The sequence below is a fragment of the Betta splendens genome, chromosome 22 (assembly GCF_900634795.4).
Source record: "Betta splendens chromosome 22, fBetSpl5.4, whole genome shotgun sequence".
Lineage (NCBI taxonomy): Eukaryota > Metazoa > Chordata > Actinopteri > Anabantiformes > Osphronemidae > Betta > Betta splendens.
The window spans coordinates 16,221,485-16,240,387 of record NC_040900.2 but is presented as its reverse complement, the minus strand read 5'-3'; the positions used below and the strand labels follow the sequence as shown (position 1 = coordinate 16,240,387).

The 18,903-nt window shown below is 42.2% G+C and overlaps 1 protein-coding gene across 5 annotated transcripts in view; it reads left to right on the top strand.

Moving 5' to 3' along the window:
- Positions 1-18,903, top strand: part of LOC114848352 (uncharacterized) — a 103,491-nt gene that overhangs the window by 63,431 nt on the left and 21,157 nt on the right. For 2 of the 5 annotated variants that reach the window (XM_029138777.3, XM_029138775.3), the window contains exons 3-4: positions 6,933-7,056; positions 12,240-13,112. In XM_029138777.3, coding sequence (XP_028994610.1) covers positions 6,933-7,056; positions 12,240-13,112 — 997 coding nt within the window. The remainder of the gene's footprint in view (positions 1-6,932; positions 7,057-12,239; positions 13,113-18,903) is intronic. The other 3 variants (XM_029138778.3, XM_029138779.3, XM_029138780.3) reach the window with 3 other exon arrangements.

Here is an 18,903-nt window from a genome sequence, read left to right as displayed (position 1 = left end):
ACTCTGTCAGTAAAATTTATTGTATGTTTCACTGTGGAAAAAAAAGACATAAAAGAAAAAAAGTTGCTGGTCTGCTCCTGTGTGTTTCTGTTACAGAAAGGAGAGCGCGCCCACGTGTATTCAATGCATGTAAATGTATTTAACAACAATAGCTTAGCCAGAGTGGCTGGGTCATTGTTGCTAGCGTCATAGCTCACTTGGTAGAGCGCTTGTCTTGCGATCCAAAGATTGGTGGTTCAATCCTTGGCCTGGGTATATTTTCAAAGTATATTTTTTTGCTCTGAAAAGAGCAGTAAGTAATTGAAATGTATTTACTCACTTTGTATTAATAATTTTTACTTATTCATCCGCTGCTTCCAGGGTTTTCTGTTGTCATGTTTATTTAGTGTGTGTTTTTGGTTAGGTCACATGCCTTTTATTATTTGCATTTGTGTAAAAATGTTTTTTTTATTAACAAATGTCCCAAAAGAAAACACCTCAGGTGTGTTGATGTCTCTCTGAGATGGCAAAGTGAAACAGAGGTTCACACAGGTTTTGTTGAAGTCGGTCAGTTCCCCCCACCACAGCTCTCAGCTCCCCCCTGTGGTGGCCCTTTTACGTAACAAAGGGAGCAATTCACACCTGAGTTAGGATGTCAGGTATACCTTCGCAGAGTTTTGACTGCCCTTTAGGTTCATGAGGGGAGTAAAAAAAATCCAGGCATGCTAGTGGTTGGTAGGTAGTTTTAAGGCATAAAACATTGGTTTAATGTTCATTCTATGTCAGTCTGTTTAAAGAAAAAAAACAGCCATATTTTTGTACTTATTCTAATAAACTTGGTTTTATATATAATAGTATTTACTGATCCTACATTGGGGAAATGTTCTTGTTAAACAGCTCACAGAAGAAAGAACAGCGAAGCTAGTTTAGGAAGAAGCTTCAAAGGGGGTGAGCACCCTTAACCTGTGTGATGCACAAATGAATGGTAAGGCATTTGACAAGGCTCAAACTCAAAGATCTAGGTTTGAGTCTTGCCTTTGGCACTTAATTTTTCAGCAACATAAAAACCTCTGACCCTAATATTTAACATTATGCATATGTTTGATGATTGATAAATACTATTTCTAGAAAGATTAACAACTTTGTTTTGTAGAATAGGTTGGGCATTGCACAGAATAATGCTCATCTGGCATATATAAGGCATGTAATATTGCTCGAATGATGATTATAAACTATTCTAAATTGTTGTTTTGGTTACATATTACATACAAATTAGTTCATTGATAAGTTGTTATTTCATTTAAGTCATGTATAACAAATGTATCCTTTAAATTCAAATGTATTTCATTTTAAATCAAAATCAAATCAGGTAACAGTGTTACAAACTTCAGGTAAGAAACTAAACACAAACTCACTGCAAGGCAGAACTCAGCTCTAACATGAAACATAAGAACTAAACATCACTGCTATGCAGGTAATTGACTAAATTCTCGACCCTGAACTAAACTAACGCGCCATCCATGCGGGCAAACAAAACTCTAAACTCAAACAAAACTCTAATCTAAAATGACAATCACGACCCTTAACCGGATACAAAAAAGAACAGACATCAGAAAGAAACAAAATCTCCACATCGTCAATCTTTCTATTTTTAAAGGGGACAGATCATGCAAAATCCACTTTTTAGGCATTCTGGAGCCTTTCTATGGCTCTATGGGTCACATTTACACACATTGAGCACGGTAGAAGTGCATTTCTCCCTTCTTTCAAATTTTGAGACTCCATCCAATGGAGAAAGACCTCCTCCTACTCTGAAACCGTTCCTCCCGTATCACAGCTTAAGGAGTCCTCCCTGCAAATCCTGAACCACCACCCACACGATGATACCGAACCAAAAATTGACTTCCGCCATTTCCCCCTTTTCACTAAACGTGAACAGACGAGCATGGCAAGTCCTGAAATAGAAATAGTTCAGTCATTGGGTGTTTCAGGCAACACCAAAGCCTATTCACTCTACCAAGCGATCAAGTAAGGACTTTGTGGGTTACTTTATGTTAAACGGACCGATGCCAGAAACACTGCTTCAGCATTTATACGTATGTGCATTTCAAACGAGGGTGCGTACAATGCTGGATTTGTTTCACGGCTCCTGTTGAAAAAAAGATCTGTTCCTACAGTCAGTCATCCACTCACTGAAGTAAGTACATGCTTGATACTTATACTAATGTTTTAAAAATGTTAGTTTGTCTTTTTAAATGTAGTAACCCATGTGAGACAAGCTAATATCTAGCTATGCTAACAGCTACAGCCAGTCGACCAAGCCTTTGACCCCTTCAAATGTGCTTATGTGGGTTCCTGCAGCCACACACCTGTGCGGAGAACAGGTAATAGCTATCGGCCTTCGAGCTGCTACAAGCAGGGAGCGGTGGGTCGATTTTTTGTCCTTTTGCTGCAATCACACACACACCTGGGGGGAAACTAATAACTATGGGCCTTCGAGCGGCCACAAGTAGGGAGTGGTGGATTTAGCTCGCCCTAGTAAGTACATGCTTGATACTTGTGATGTCTTAATACAGACGTGTCAAACTGTGGTCCTCGAGGGCCAGTGTTCCTGCTGGTTTTCCACCTCTTCCAGCTGATTACCTTGAACAGGTGTGTCAGTTGATTTTGGATTGACTTAACACACCTGATCAAGGTAATTAGCAGGCTCTGGAAAAGGGAGAGTTGGAAAACCAGCAAAGGCCTGGTTAAGGTTTGACATCCCTGTCTTAATATGTTAGTTGGTCTGTTTAAAATGTAGTAACCCATGTGAGTCAAGCTAATAGATAGCTTTGCTAACGGCTACAGCCAGTTAACCGAGCCTTTGTCCCTTTCAAATGTGCTTCTCTGAGTTGGTGCAATCACACGCCTGCGTGGGGAACAGCTAATAGTTCTGGGCCTTCGATCGGCTACAGGCAGGAAGCACTGGATTGAGCTTTTTGTCCTGTCCCGCTCTTATTTGTGTGTTGCGTTAGCCGTTAGCACTTTAGAGCTACAGCTGGGTGATCACTACACTAAGATATTGCAGATAAACATGGTAATGTCTGTGATCACCCTGTCCTGTGTCACAGCCTAAATCAACTTGTGATTTGGGGTTATATCATTGTTCTATCAAATTCTAACATGGTAAGTTGGAATGGTAACTGTGTTGTGTTGCAAGCTTAGTTGCTAATTAGTCACATCTCTACAATAACAGCTGCTTATCTGGTCAGTTACCTATAGCTTGTTTACCATAGCCATTATATTTGTAGGACCAATACAATTTACAGTAAATGTAACATTGTCTTTTTCTATACTGTAGGGGGACACATCCCAGTTACCCACATGCAAGGAGGTTGTCAAACAGAGAAATCTCTACAGACTGTTGGTACACAGACATCTGCTGCCCAGCTCAGGAGTGAAGGTATGTACATTTGTATGTACCAACAGTAACAGCAATAGAAAATTTTAATTTTAATTGGTATAGACTGTTTAGATTTTATATTTGAATTGTAACAACCGTTTATCTGTTTTAGCACAGGCAGGCCTGTCCTCTTGTTTGATTTAATTTTTTGTATGGTATTGTGTATTGTTACAATAGAAGGTTTTGACCTACATAATACTGAACATTTCACTAATCTACAATTCTGATTGCAGTACCTTTTGTTTTTATGAGGTGATGGTGAGGACAGCCACAGCTTCCATCTGGTAGAGAAATGCTTCCGCTCAGTCTTCTAAATAGTGATGAGAACAAGGATCACCACATCTCCCTTCTCCTCTGTCTACAACTATACCTGTCCTGTTGCAGAAACAAATGTCCAACATAACCAAGTTTACTTCGTACCCAGGACATGGTCTGTTTACCCTACCTCCATCAAGCATTTCATCTGCAAGGCCCTGCAAAAGCTTCTTTCCTCAAACCCCTAGGCTTCCTAATTTACTCAGTAACCTATACATTGCACATTGGAATGTGAAGTAGTGGTACATTTTTTGGTTGACAATAAAGTTGGCTTTAACTATTACGTATTTCACTGAACTCTGTTTTGTGAGGGGAAAACACTTTTATTCAGGAAATCATAGTATTGATATTACATGTTTTTCTCTTTCTAATATGGTAAGCTATACAGGTGAACCGGCCATAAGGAAAAAGCATGTGTAAATATATAAATATATAAAATATAAAAAACACCTTTCTACTCAATTGGTAAAAGAGTTGTTCCACAGGTGGTCTAAATCCAACATACAGTGAGTGTTTTTTTTCCATCAGGAAACTCTGCCTTGATCTACAACCCACGCATGAAGAGATGGCAACTCAGATACTTCACCCTAGGAATCCCCAGCACCAGCTCACTAACCTCTGTAGACTAGATATTTGTAACCACTTCAGATACAGCGACATATTACTGTCAGGTTTATCAAGAATGATCAAAAAACATTACTAAAAAACAAAACTAAAAGCAGTAAAAATATGTTAGGTCAATATATAATTTGAACCAATGCTTTTTGTTCCAAGGTATGTCATTCAGTGATTGCTATAAATATTAATGCACATTCTTTAAATAAAATTATGTCAGAGCAGCAGCACAAGCAAGACCAAAAAATTTAGCGTAAGCATTAGCAACCGCTAGTTGCTTTGCAAATTACATAAATTAAATAAATTGAAGTAAATGCAACGTTACCAATGAGACACATCTTGCATCAGCCAAAATGTGGTGACTTCAACAGCCTCCTCTTCAGCTTCAGGGTCAGATTGGGGATCGTAGATGTATGGTTGTACTACGCTACAGGACCAGCTTGCCATTGTCTTGCAGTCCTGTAGTGGGTCGTGTTCTGTGGAGAATTTTGTTGGATTGCATTCTCAAAGTCACACTACTGCCACCTATTGTATCCTAACCCTGCAGTGATCCATGAAGCCATTTAAACAACAACAACAACAAGGAAGGTATGCGCTTTCGCTTTGAGGTGTAGCGAGCAGCTTCGCTTGCGACACCCATAAAACAGTGCTTTTATTGATGGGGAGTGAAAACCACACATTGACAAGGGCAGTGTGGACGATCTAAAGGGTTTCATAGAAAAAAAATTTACAAAGACCTTACTGAGACATTGAAGTTCAATATTCTTTAGAGTGAAAAGCTGTATGATCAGGGACCTGTAACATGGGACGTAACTGCCTTACTTACTGCTTATGGGTTAACACACCAGCAAACTCAAAACCAAAAGGCATGACTTAAATACAGGTGTATGGCATCAACTAATTACAGAGCACAGGCAGAAAATGAACTCATGAGATGACCCACAAAAAACACAGGAGCGAAAGGCCAACTGCCACAAACAGTAACACTGCAGGACTCTTCTTTTTGGGAGAAGGCGCTAGTGCAAAACCAGTCTGTCCTGGTTTGTATATTGGCCATTCTGTCTGAAAGGAGGATTCTATTGTTATGCTTATCTAAGCTTGCTTAGAAGAGTAAACTGCTCTTTTTAAATTTAAAACAGCTCCTGAAGCATGCAGAAGATACACTACATCCAAGTGCATATGACCAAATATATACAATGAGAAATTAGAGATCTCATTAGTTACATTTGTAAAGTCCAATTTAACCCAATATACCCAGTAACTGATAAACTTCCACAGGTTTGGCAGCTGTGAGCTGCTGTTCTTATGCTTGTCTATGATAAATAAAGTACAACTCTGACATGAATTCAAATTTACAAAGTTGCAATTTGTCAGCTTTTCAGTTGAGGCTGTAAGGTGCCTGTTGTCTGTCTATCTACCAAACAGTGTGTGATATCACGCAATCAGTTCTAAGGTCTGCTCTTAGAACTGCTTCTATACTTAGTACTTGACCCTGATTACACAGATCAGACAGTAAGCTTTTGTGATCAAAGCTCCACCTTTTGGTTTTACTCTGGAATTCCATAATTTGTGCTAAAAACGGGGGTGGCCCATTTAGCATGTTTAACACCTACTACAGACAGCACAAGAAGGGGGCTGCTGATAACTGGCTCAAAACGCACTGGTATGAGGAGGGTCAGCGCCTGTAAGTCGACTGGAATCAGCAAAAATTAACCGCTGCATTTGTACAGTAATATCTTTTACTCCCTGCTTCTTCAAAGCATGCAGAGATGTAATGTCTTGTCACAAGCATGGAGGCAGTCTTCCTTGGACTGGTAGGGGCAGGCACGGTGGTGGCCACCTCTCGACTGCTGTGAATGGGCTGTGGAGTCTAATGGTGCCTTGTAGCAGTGAGGGAACGTGCATAGATAGGAGCCATGAACCAGCAACAGAGCCTGTTGAAGCAGCAGTGGCAACTGGAACTGGTAGTGAACAAGATGGTGGATGAGCAGACTGTAGGTCAGCAACAGGATCATAATTTGGTTAAGGAAGTGACCTGAAGCAATCACAAGATGTAAAGTTGCAGAAGCCAGTGAACTAAACCACGGGAAACACGAAAAGGCTGTGAACCAGGGGAGGCAGAGGATACAGGACATGGGGTGGTTGAGAGAGTGGAGGGCAAGAAAAGCTAATATATAAACTCAAAAATTACAAATCCAACTCTACTGTAAAATAATCTCCAAAGGAACAGGAGCTAAGGCTAGGGACTGACCTACCTGACTACTCAGAAAATATGACATTGTTTTTCACAACATGGTGGAGAAATTAGATCAGATTGCTTGAGTGCTGTGATTGGAGAGGGAGACCAGGGCAGGGACCATAACATAATATAACCAATCATACAAATGTGTGTGTATGACCGTTTGTGAAATGCTCTAGTCAAAAACGAATATGACAACAGTTGAAGAAGATGGCAAACAATGACCCACTGGCTGTGATAATAAACCCAAACCTTTGAATGGCTGGGAAGTAAACAATAGTGTTTCAATTATATGTAATATTTGTCTTTATTAATTCAACCAGATTTCTTTATTTTTTCTAGGAGTAGGGAGCAGATCCCAGATCAGTTTGGAGCTCAGTGCTGCAGCCTTACCAGCTCCAACCACAGATAGACCTTCTGCTGGGTGGTCAACTAAACCTACTGGGACTACCAATGTTGGCACAAGGTGATGAGTACACAATTTTCTATCACAATACATTTACAATGATACCTCAATTCCAGGCTATTGTATAAGTAAGTCCTCCAGTTTTGGATATTTGGCAAAACCGAGTTAGATCCAATGCTTAAAATTAACAAAAATGTATGTAAAAGAATTGTATGTAGCTTTAGTGTACCCAGACAGTTCGAGATATAATATTCAATCTGCCAGTATTCGACACTTTTATAAACAATTAGACTTAGACTTAATTAGACTTAGAACTGAATAAAATTACCAGATCATTAGCAATAACTTCACTTATCCTGTGGGACTTATCACACACACACTCACGCCTACGGGCAATCTAGAGTGAACAATGAACCTAATGCATGTTTTTGGACCGTGGGAGAAACCCAGAGGACCTGGAGAGAACCCACGTGAGCACGGGGAGAACATGCAAACTCCACACAGAAAGGCACCCTGTCCGCCCCAGGAATCGAACACAGGTTCGCTGTGAGGCGACAGTGCTAGCCCACTGCACCCCCTATCAGTACCAATTACTACTAAATATTATTGTATAAAAAAGGTATCAAAAAGCATAGTTAGCAAAACCTTTGAATATAATCTTATTCTCCCTCTGCTCCACTGGTCATAGACTGTGTCAGCCTTCCATTTGTGTTTTGTCAAGCCCTTTTTACACTGTCCAGGCTTAAGCAGTGAATTTTGTTGGCATTTTGTATGTATGAAAAGTGCAAACCAAACCTACACCTTTTGGTACATAGATTTTTCCTGCAATGGGGATAGCTGTTGCTCTGCCAATTGGTGCATTCATGTAGTGGAAGAAAATTGCCATGGTATACTGCTGGCTTTGTTTTCTTTAGCCTTGAATGGCAAAAACATCTGTTCAAAAAATGCTTCATAAGACAGTGGGTGGGAGGAGTAGTCTAGGGAAGAGTAATAAGTCTATAAGTTTATTCTGCACTATTTATTGCACTTCGGGTTAACTGCTAAGCTGCATTTCATTGTCCTGTGCTTGTATAATTATTATATTAACTTATTTGGTATCTTAGTTCAACAACAACGCATTTATGTATGTGATACCTTTTTAGGGTGGGGGGGGTGTTATCGCAGGGAAAAACAAAATCAATGCCAGAAATAACTGGATTTGATTACCAGTGATTGTACTGTAGATGTTCTTGCACTGGGCCGCAGTACTATTCCATCCTCAGTTTACTGTAAATGAAGACCGGTTGTTAAGGTTAGTTTTTTTTTATTTGATTTAATATAATTAGATATTTTAGGTGTGTGAGTCAGCACATTAATTGCAGCATGTCATGATCCGCCACGCAAAATGGCGGATCAAGGGTATGAAAGTCAGTCCGGGCCAAGTCAGAGTAGCGTGAGGGCCAGGAATTCATGAAGAACAGTTTATTTTTAACTCAAAACGCAAAACACTCCTTTAGTGAACAAAAAACAAGGCATACTTAGCGAGCTAGCAACAAGGCAAACTTAGTGAGCTAGCAACAGAAAACATACACACCATGGCGAGGACGGGGAACTAATACCTGCCTTGAACACAAACACAAGGCTAGCACATGGCATGGACGGGGAACTAATACCTGGCATGAACACAAACACAAGGCTAGTAAATCGCATGGACGCGAGGGTAAAACATGGCATGGACGCGAGGATACCACATGGCATGGACGCGAGGATACCACATGGCATAGATGCAAGGATACCACATGGCATGGACGCGAGGATACCACATGGCAGAAACACAAAACTAATACGTGGCAAGGCTACAAGACTGTTGGGGCAATGTTAGGGTGATGGTAGTGCCAAATGAATTAGTAACACCACCTGGTCTCAAAAAGGCTGAGTTTGATTAACCTTACACAGGTTTGCACCAATTATATATCCTGAGTGGAGATACAAATTATGTTTATAATTTACATTCACAAACCTTGATATATATATATATATATATATATATATATATATATATATATATATATATATATATATATATATATATATATATATATATATATATATATATATATATATATATATATATATATCAAACTGTATGACAAAGTCTATAGTTTGGTAAGTGAAACACTTACCTATTATTGATTTAATAATTATTAATTGAATTAATAATTACTTAATTTACAGGTCACCACCCTGTTACCAGGGACCAATAACCAATTTGGAATAGCCAATACAGTCTCAATTGTATTTAAGTTAGTTGAAGGGTGAACTTTGTACCATAGGTGACTTAATTTACCAGTGCTGCAAAACCATATACAAATAATCACAGACAACGACCAATTAAATTATGAGCGCTTTATTAATCAATTAATATTGACTCCAGTGTCAACCCTATCTTGAATAAATGAGCCAATCACAACTTAATCCTATAATGTGTTCGTCTGGACGTATCGTATGTGAATGCGAGTTACCTGAGATACCGTGTGTGTGTGTGTGAGAGGGGGAGAGAGAGAGAGAGAGAGAGAGAGAGAGAGAGAGAAAAGGAGGAGGGAGAGCGCGCCCCCCTTTAGAGGCGTGGTAAGATGAGGTGAGCCCTTTGAATGGAGCGCGCGTGTCTGGTGCTCACAGGGAAAGAAACGCTTCTTTGAAAAGTAGTGTGAAGTCGAACTAGCGTGAATAAGGCTTGCAGTCACACAAACACGTGGGGCTATATTCGGTGATATAGTCACGTGTTCGTGGAAGCGTGCAGTGGTTGAAATGTGCGCTTGGCGTGGACGCAGCAGAAACAGAGCACCGCACAGTACCACAATAAAGCACTTAAGCTAGCACAATCACAAATTACAACACTTCAATGTGCACCTCTTAGATTCACGCAGATCTATAATAGCGTTACAGTCACGTGATCGCAGAAATACACAGTGATCGGATGGCGTGTTCAGGAAAAGAAAACAACACAACAATAAAACAATTACTGATCCCCTAAGAGTTCTACTCTGCTCAGACTTAGAAGAATGCCTCTGCCTTACTGCTCAATCCTGGTGAGAAGATCCGGCGTTGCGTGCGTGCGTGCTTGCGCTGTTATGGTCCGGTCCGGTCCAGGTGTGCGTCGAGGTGATTGCGTCGTGATCAGCTGAGGTGGCAGCGGGAAGGCGGTTAAGCTGGCGGTTTCCTGCCGGGTGGCTGGAAGTAGATGGGTGATCAGGCCTGTCCTCTGTGACGACGTCCCCGTTAGTTCAGCTGCTGGCTGCGGTGGAGGCTTCGGGCATGCCGGTGCAGAGGGAAGCTCCAGGTGGACGGAGAGAAGAAAGGTCTGTAGTGGTCTCGAAGGCGAGAAGCGAAGGGACGGGACAAGGTCGGAGAGAACAAGGGAAGAGGGAGGGTGGAAGAGAATAAGGGACGAGTCTTCGGTCACAGCGGCTTTTATAACCGTGTTTTTGGTCACGCCTGTCCTATTGTTTGGTCCAATCAGGATGGCTGACGTCCAAGTTTCTTCTCCGTTTGTTGCTTGTGTCAGCAGGAGTTGGATGTCTCAGCAAGGGAGCCAGGTATGGGTCCCCAGCCTGGCTCCTGGTTTTGGCGCTCAGATTTGAAATCTCTTTGTTCTTTCTTCTCACTCACTACTATCAGGATGAAGACATTACATGCAGGCCGCAGTGCCTCCTTTGTTTGAGCATGTGGGACCTTAATAATAATTCTGTTAATAACAGATTGACAGATGAGGTCCCCCAACAAGACTAAACTAAAACATGGCTTGGACAATGAACTACGGCTTAGCGTGAACAGAATTAACACATGGCAATACTAATACATGGCAAAGCAACAAGACTAAACTAAAACATGGCATGGACAATGAACTAAGGCTTGTTGTGAACAGCATTAACACATGGCAAAACTAACGGCAGGGTGTTAGTATGACAATGACCCAGCACAGAGTGCTGTGCTGCAGGAGTCTTTGAAGGCAGGCAGAGGGGAAGTGCAGATGTGGCAAGTTGAGCTGATGGCATGGTGAGGGAGAAGGTGTGGTGCAGGGAAAAAAAAACAAACAAAAAAACAAACAGGATGGATCCTGACACAGGATCTATCCTGTGGCAGGCGTGGACGTGGTCTCCACCAGACCACCAGGAGTCTGGAGGTGTTGTGGCTGGAGCTTGGGCAGGACAGTGGCGGGACCTGGGGTTGGTGTGAACCGGAAAACAGATGCAGGGACCAACTGACGTGGAGCTGCAGCGGGGCATGATACAGGGCGTGGAGCTGCAGCAGGGCATGAGAGAGGGCGTGGAGCTGCAGCGGGGCATGAGACAGGGCGTGGAGCTGCTGAAAAAAAAACACTCCTTTAGCGAAACAAAATACAACAAGGCAAACTTAGCGAGCTAGCAACAAGGCAAACTTAGTGAGCTAGCAACATAAAACAAAACTAATACCTGGCATGAACACATAAACACAAGGCTAGTACATGGCATGGACATTAGAATAGTACATCGCATGGACACGAGGATACTACATGGCATGGACATGAGCATAACACATGGATGGCATGGACATCAGGATAACAAATACAAATTCAATTAAACTTGTCAGTGATATGAATAAATGGGTTGGCAATGAACCCAGCATATGTGCCAAAACAGTAGCAGTGAAAATATGTTGCCACCGTTAACGTGCTGTCTTTTTCAGTAATTCCTACATTTCTCAGATTATTTTCTTATTTAGTGATTTGAATTTATTCCAGCTGACTTTCAATTGAAACAATCAAAATGCTGCAAATTGTGTATAATATAATTTGCATGTGTATGTTGGTCATCCACTAAGCAAATCAGCCATCTTCATACAGTACATCTGTCATGAAATGCATTTTCTTCCTCCTTACAAAACATTCAATGTGTTGCTGCTGAAAAAATTGTGTACTAGTAAAACAATTTCAGTACATATTATTACAAAAATTACCATAAATGCACGGACAAATATTTGTCCACTTTATAGCCATTTTAATTGTGTCTATTAGTACTATAATGATCCCAAGTAATCATTATACGTTGTGTGTTTATGTATGAACACAGTTGCCTCAGTTTGCGTTTTTCTCATGTGGAAGATGAGCGATGACAACAACAAATCACTGGCTATCGGAAAAGTATGAAAAAAGCTAAAACTGTGTGGTAACTAAAGACAGAGAGAATTAAAGTCACAGGCTTTTCATAAGCCTAATGCTGTAGCAGTCTGTTTTGTCTTTTTTGTAGCTCCACTAAAGAGGACAGCTCTCCAGACTCCAACCTGACTCTAGAGTCCGACTCCAGTGGAGTCTTCCTCGCCTTATCTAATCAGAGCCAGGAGGACGCCGGCTCTGACAGTGACCAGCCAATCAGTGGCTCGGACCTAGGCAGCAGCACCACTTCACTGGAGAAAGATGGGGATGATGCTTTAAAGGAATGGGGGAGAGAGGAGAGTGCAGAGCTGCAGTGGTGCTATCCATCTCTTCTTAACACTACCTCTCAAGACATAGAAGGGGAGGTTAAAGGAGAGAAAGCAGAGCGTAGAAGGATGGAGGGAGATGGAGGAAGAGGGAAAAATGGAAATGGAAGAGGAGAACCTAAACTAGGACACGCAGAAATTGAGGGCTGCCTGACTCAGAATAATCCACAATGTGATGAAATACCACTAAGGAAAAATGTGATCCTCAGGGGGTGCGACTCCCTGCTTCCTCTGTCTCCTACAAAAAAAACAATTAAACATCTTCTAGATCCTAATCAGAAACCAATCAGAAGCCCAGGACTGGACAGTGGTGACTTAGATCCCTTTGTTCAGTCAGATAGTTTTGTTTATCTTGCTGTGTCGGCAGGACCTGCCCCTCTGGGTGAAGTTACCAGAGTGAAAGAGGTTTCCACTGACGCAAATACAAACAGTCAGCAGCAACATCTGGACACCATGAAAACACACTTTAAGTCAAATACAGAAAAGGATTCCAAGTCAAGTCATCTCAGCCCACAAAAACCAGAGGAAGGGGACTTTCTGTGCACTGATAGCTTTGTCTACCTAGCTGCTCCAGCTTGCCTGTTGGTGGGCCCTGCAGGATCCACACCTTACAGTGGAAGGTATGTGTATTTGTGTGTGTACACTAGTGCAAATAAATTTTGCTGTTTGCAGTTAACCTATCTCCCCCAGTAGAGCCTTGTGGCAAATGTAAGAAAACAGGCTTTGGGGTCTAAAAGCATTTTACTTATGGAATACAAGGGAAGACTTTTTCAAATGTGCCTTGTGGAGAGTTTGTTCACACATGCAGCACTGAAAAGGCAAACTGATAAAATTTTAACTGTTTGAGATGTTATTTCAAGGATCACAATTTAATTTACATTGTAGCTTTTCACTGAAACAGGACTATTCATCCCAACTCCCATGTTCTAAGACTGCCCAGTGGTTAAGCTGAGTGACTGTTGGCTGCATGAGTTAGATTTCTCATCTTTGCTCTTATTATGCAACTTTAATTTTTTCCCCTGAGAAATATAGTTGATGTCTTAGTTATTTTCTGTTCACTGCAAAGTTATAATTGCTCTGTCTAGTTTAAGACAGACCTGTGCTGCAGCAAAGCATTGTTGTTTTCATTCTACTCAGCTTTTTTGTGTCTTTAAATAACAGGTTTCTCTTAACAAGTCCCAAGGTCCTGAGACTTGTAGTTTTTTGTTTTTTAGCTTTACGCACGAACAAATACACTAATTATGAAGGAATATGGACATGTCATACACCAAACTATTCAGGAACATTTTGGCTTTAATGATGTATACAGTAAATATCTTTCACATACATCAAACACAGCCCCAGTAATAAACAAAAACACAGATACGCGATAGGTCAGCAGGGGGGTGGGGGGGGTTCACTTGTGACGCATTTCTGGCTCCGCCGCTACGAAACTTTATGCAACGTGAATAACCTACGGCTCAAATGAAAGCTGAGATTCTAATGAAACTAACCACGTGCGACATGCCATGGTACACAGTGCAAGCGGCAAGATATGTGCCAGAGATCGTCAGTAAGTATCTGAAAGCTTCGAATTTAGTTTCATTATCGCCCTACATTTCGTATAAAGTCCAAAATAAATAATAATTTCCATTTAAACTACTTCCTGGGTCACTAACCAATCGAGCTAAACATTGATGGCCTTCCGTAGAGCCAGGCTAAAGCTTAGTAACGTCAGGACACGACGTCCAGTAATTTGCTCCCTGTAAATTCTGTCGGCGTTTGGCTCAGTCTCATTGGCTGCCGGCTCTGTCAATCACGCGTTGGCTGGTACAGCGTGATTGGTTAGACTCTAACGCGTCTAAAGATACCTCATTGGCCGGAATCCGAGCCCCTTGTGGTGTGTGACGTTCCTAGGCAACGGAACTCAACCAACTCAAACCTGGTCTCTATATCTGCCTGGTGGCTATATGAAGTTTTTTTTGTAGATTAAATGCAGTATTATAATTATAAAAACAATTAGATATGTACTGATAAAACTTCTTTTCTTCAAACTAATCATTTTTATATGTATAAAAATGAAAATATTATGGGTTTTACATCTTAGAAAATTAGAGTTTGCATGACTTTACTACTAAAGACCTTTGTAATTTGGTTCTTCTTAGTGTTATAATAATTATTTCTTAGTTGAGATTATGTTAATAAATTGTGCTGTAACCCTATAAAGTTTTTAAAGAGGTTTGGCCTCAGTTTACTGGGGTTGTATTATAATGTAGGTGCATTTATACCAGTCGGAGGTTGGAATTTTTCTTTTTTTGTTTTCCAAGTTCATTAACTTTTCACCAGTAACACATAAACTAATAATTACACCTCAGCCCTTATGGTTGCAGAGATATAATCTGTATGGCAGCTATACCCCCCCACCGATTACAATTAAAGAAAATAGGGCATGGGGCCCACCACTCTAACATCTGATGTATTGCATTCACATATTTCTGTGAATTGGGTCACAGTTTATTTAATATAAATACCTAGAAAAAGTAATTTTAAAGATTCATTTTGGGACACACCATTTTGAGTGTAATCTAAACGGGTGCGGTTCACTCCTAATTAATTCATTTTTATAGTCTATTGTGTCGAGTCATTCACGCCTAAAAATTTGGACAACAATAAAAAGCTGACAAAAAATAAAAAGCTGACAAAATGATCACAAAAAGCCAAACTCAAAAGCTGAAAAAAGCTAATCTGATGAAGAAAAAGAGGTAAGAAACCAAAAGAACATGCTGTGTTTTCCTACTGTCTGAATAGTGTAGCCTTTCTGTTAGCTAACTAACGTTAGCATTAAGTTAAACACTAGTCACTTTGGGTTTAGGAAAATTGTAAGCAGTGGAAAATGTTGTTTACCCGAACATGACCTGTTAGTCACATGTTAGCGAACGTGTTTTTGCTCCATAGGACATTTGTTTGCCGTGAAAAACATTGTTAAACTGAACATGATCTGTAAGTCACATGTCAGCGAACGTGTTTTTGCTTCCTGGGTCATTTGTTTGCCGTGAAAAACGTTGTTTAACTGAACATAACCTATCAGTCGCTTTAGCTAACTTAGAAACATGTCTTTGCTTCATGGAACGTTTGTTAGCAGTAGAAAATGTTGTTTAACTGAACATGAACTATTAGTCAGATGTTAGCTAACTTAGTGACATGTCTTTGCTTCATGGAAGCAACTACATGTATCCATGTAAGCCATGAAAGCTAATTAAAAGTGTGGTGATGGATAAACTGGCAACCTGCCTCAGAATTTCTATAGTTGTACTGGTAAATGCGCTCCACCTGGACTACTTTAAATACATGAAAAAGACTTTTACCTGTGTTCAGCAGCTGATGTAATGCTCAAGATAGACCACCCAGTGGTCCGATCACCACAGGCACCACTGTGGCCTTCACCTTCCAAGCCTTCTCCAGTTCTTCTCTGAGCCCTTGGTATTTCTCTAGTTTCTCATGTTCCTTTTTCCTGATGTTGCCATCGCTTGGTATTGCCACATCCACCACTACGACTTTCCTCTGCTCTTTGTACACCACCACAATGTCTGGTTGGTTCGCCATTACCATTCTGTCAGTCTGTATCTGGAAGTCCCACAGGATCTTGGCTCGCTCGTTCTCTACCACCTTGGGAGGTGTTTCCCATTTTCACCTTGGGGTTTCCGGTCCATACTCTGCGCAGATGTTCCTGTATACTATGCCAGCCACTTGGTTATGGCGTTCCATGTATGCTTTTCCTGCCAGCATCTTACAATCTGCAGTTATGTGCTGGACCGTCTCAGGGGCCTCTTTGCACAGTCTACACCTTGGGTCTTATCTGGTGTGGTAGATCTGGGCCTCTATGGCTCTGCTGCTCAGGGCCTGCTCCTGTGCAGCCAGGATGAGTGCCTCTGTGCTGTCCTTCAGCCCAGCCCTTTCAAGCCATTGGTAGGATTTGTTGAGATCAGCCACTTCAGTTATTTTCCGGTGGTACATGCCGTGTAAGGGCTTGTCCTCCCATGATGGTCCCTCATCCAGCATCTCATCCTCTGTTCTCCACTGCCTGAGACATTCACTCAGCACGTCATCTGTCGGAGCCTTATCCTTGATGTACTTATGGATCTCTTATAGCCAAGCACCTCTACAATCACTGATGCTGAAACGTATATCAGCTCATTGGTTTCTGTGATTGTTGTGGTAGGGATCCCTCTCAGTGCTGCATTCACATCTTCCATGAGACTTTCTGATGGTACTTCACTTAGCCGTTGTAGTGGGGTTCGGGGTTGCCTGTTCAATCTCGCCATGATCTTATCGCTGCCTCGCTCAGAGTATCTGTGCTCATTGGGGCTTCGTACCCAATTTCCGGTTGGGGAGATGGTGCAACCTCCCCTCTGACATGGCGTCCTGGCCCCTCCTTGCCGTAGCATTTGTGTTGTACCTCGTCAATCTCAAGTTGTGATAGCAGTTGCCGTTATGGATGTTGGAACACTAAGCTACTAGTTGCTTCGCCGTCAGTCTTGAAAGTGGGTTTCTCCGTTCCCATTTGCCGCACATTCTTTTCATGTAACCCCTCTGACTAGGGTTACTTGAGTAGTAGCATTCCAACAGTTCTCTGTTGTCGCATCTTAGCCATTTCTTTCTTGTTCCAGTAGCCCACTTCTTGCCAAGGCGCTCTAGTTTCCCAACACCTGACGCAGACCTTGTTAGACCGGGCGACGTCTGATTGGCCGGTATCTCATGTGGTTCATTGTCTCTCATCATTATGAGGTAGGCGGTAGCTTGAAGGGTCTTGCCCGAAAACCCACACTGGATGCTTATTTGCCCTAATGGGGATTCAAACCGGGGACCACCCATATACAAGTCCTGCGACTTTACCGATTGAGCTATATATATATATATATATATATATATATATATATATATGTATGTATATACATATATATATATATATATATGTGTGTGTGTGTGTGTGGGTTTATGTATATACACACTCTATTCTCACCCTCCGCGGGTGGTCTCATCCACTTTCCAATCTCGGGTCCTCTACCAGAGGCCAGGGAGCTTGAGGGTTCTGCGCAGTATCCTTGCTGTTCCTAGGATTGCACTTTTCTGGACTGAGATTTCGGATGTTTTTCCAGGGATCTGTCGTAGCCACTCCTCCAGTTTGGGGGTCACAGCCCCTAGTGCTCCAATCACCACAGGCACCACTGTGGCCTTCACCTTCCAAGCCTTCTCCAGTTCTTCTCTGAGCCCTTGGTATTTCTCTAGTTTCTCATGTTCCTTTTTCCTGATGTTGCCATCGCTTGGTATTGCCACATCCACCACTACGGCTTTCCTCTGCTCTTTATCCACCACCACAATGTCTGGTTGGTTCGCCATTACCATTCTGTCAGTCTGGATCTGGAAGTCCCACAGGATCTTGGCTCGCTCGTTCTCTACCACCTTGGGAGGTGTTTCCCACTTTGACCTTGGGGTTTCCAGTCCATACTCCGCGCAGATGTTCCTGTATACTATGCCAGCCACTTGGTTATGGCGTTCCATGTATGCTTTGCCTGCCAGCATCTTACACCCTGCAGTTATGTGCTGGACCGTCTCTGGGGCCTCTTTGCACAGTCTACACCTTGGGTCTTGTCTGGTGTGGTAGATCTGGGCCTCTATGGCTCTGGTGCTCAGGGCCTGCTCCTGTGCGGCCAGGATGAGTGCCTCTGTGCTGTCCTTCAGCCCAGCCCTTTCAAGCCATTGGTAGGATTTGTTGAGATCAGCCACTTCAGTTATTTTCCGGTGGTACATCCCGTGCAAGGGCTTGTCCTCCCATGATGGTCCCTCTTCCAGCATCTCATCCTCTGTTCTCCACTGCCTGAGACATTCACTCAGCACGTCATCTGTCGGGGCCTTATCCTTGATGTACTTATGGATCTTGGATGTTTCATCCTGGATAGTGGCTCTCACGCTCACTAGTCCTCGGCCTCCTTCCTTGCGGCTAGCGTACGGTCTCAGGGTGCTGGATTTGGGGTGGAACCCTCCATGCATGGTGAGGAGCTTTCGTGTCTTAACATCTGTGGTCTGTATCTCTTCCTTTGGCCACCTTATTATTCCCGCAGGGTATCTGATCACTGGCAGAGCGTAGCTGTTTATTGCCCGGGATTTGTTCTTGCCATTGAGCTGGCTTCTTAGGACTTGCCTTACTCGTTGGAGGTATTTGGCTGTTGCCGCATTCCTTGTTGCCTGTTCAAGGTTGCCGTTTGCCTGTGGTATTCCAAGGTACTTGTAATTGTCCTCAATGTCTGCTATTGTTCCTTCTGGGAGTGAGACCCCTTCTGTGTGGATTACCTTGCCTCTCTTTGTCACCATCCTCCCACATTTCTCGAGCCCGAATGACATCCCGATGTCCGAGCTGTAGATCCTGGTGGTGTG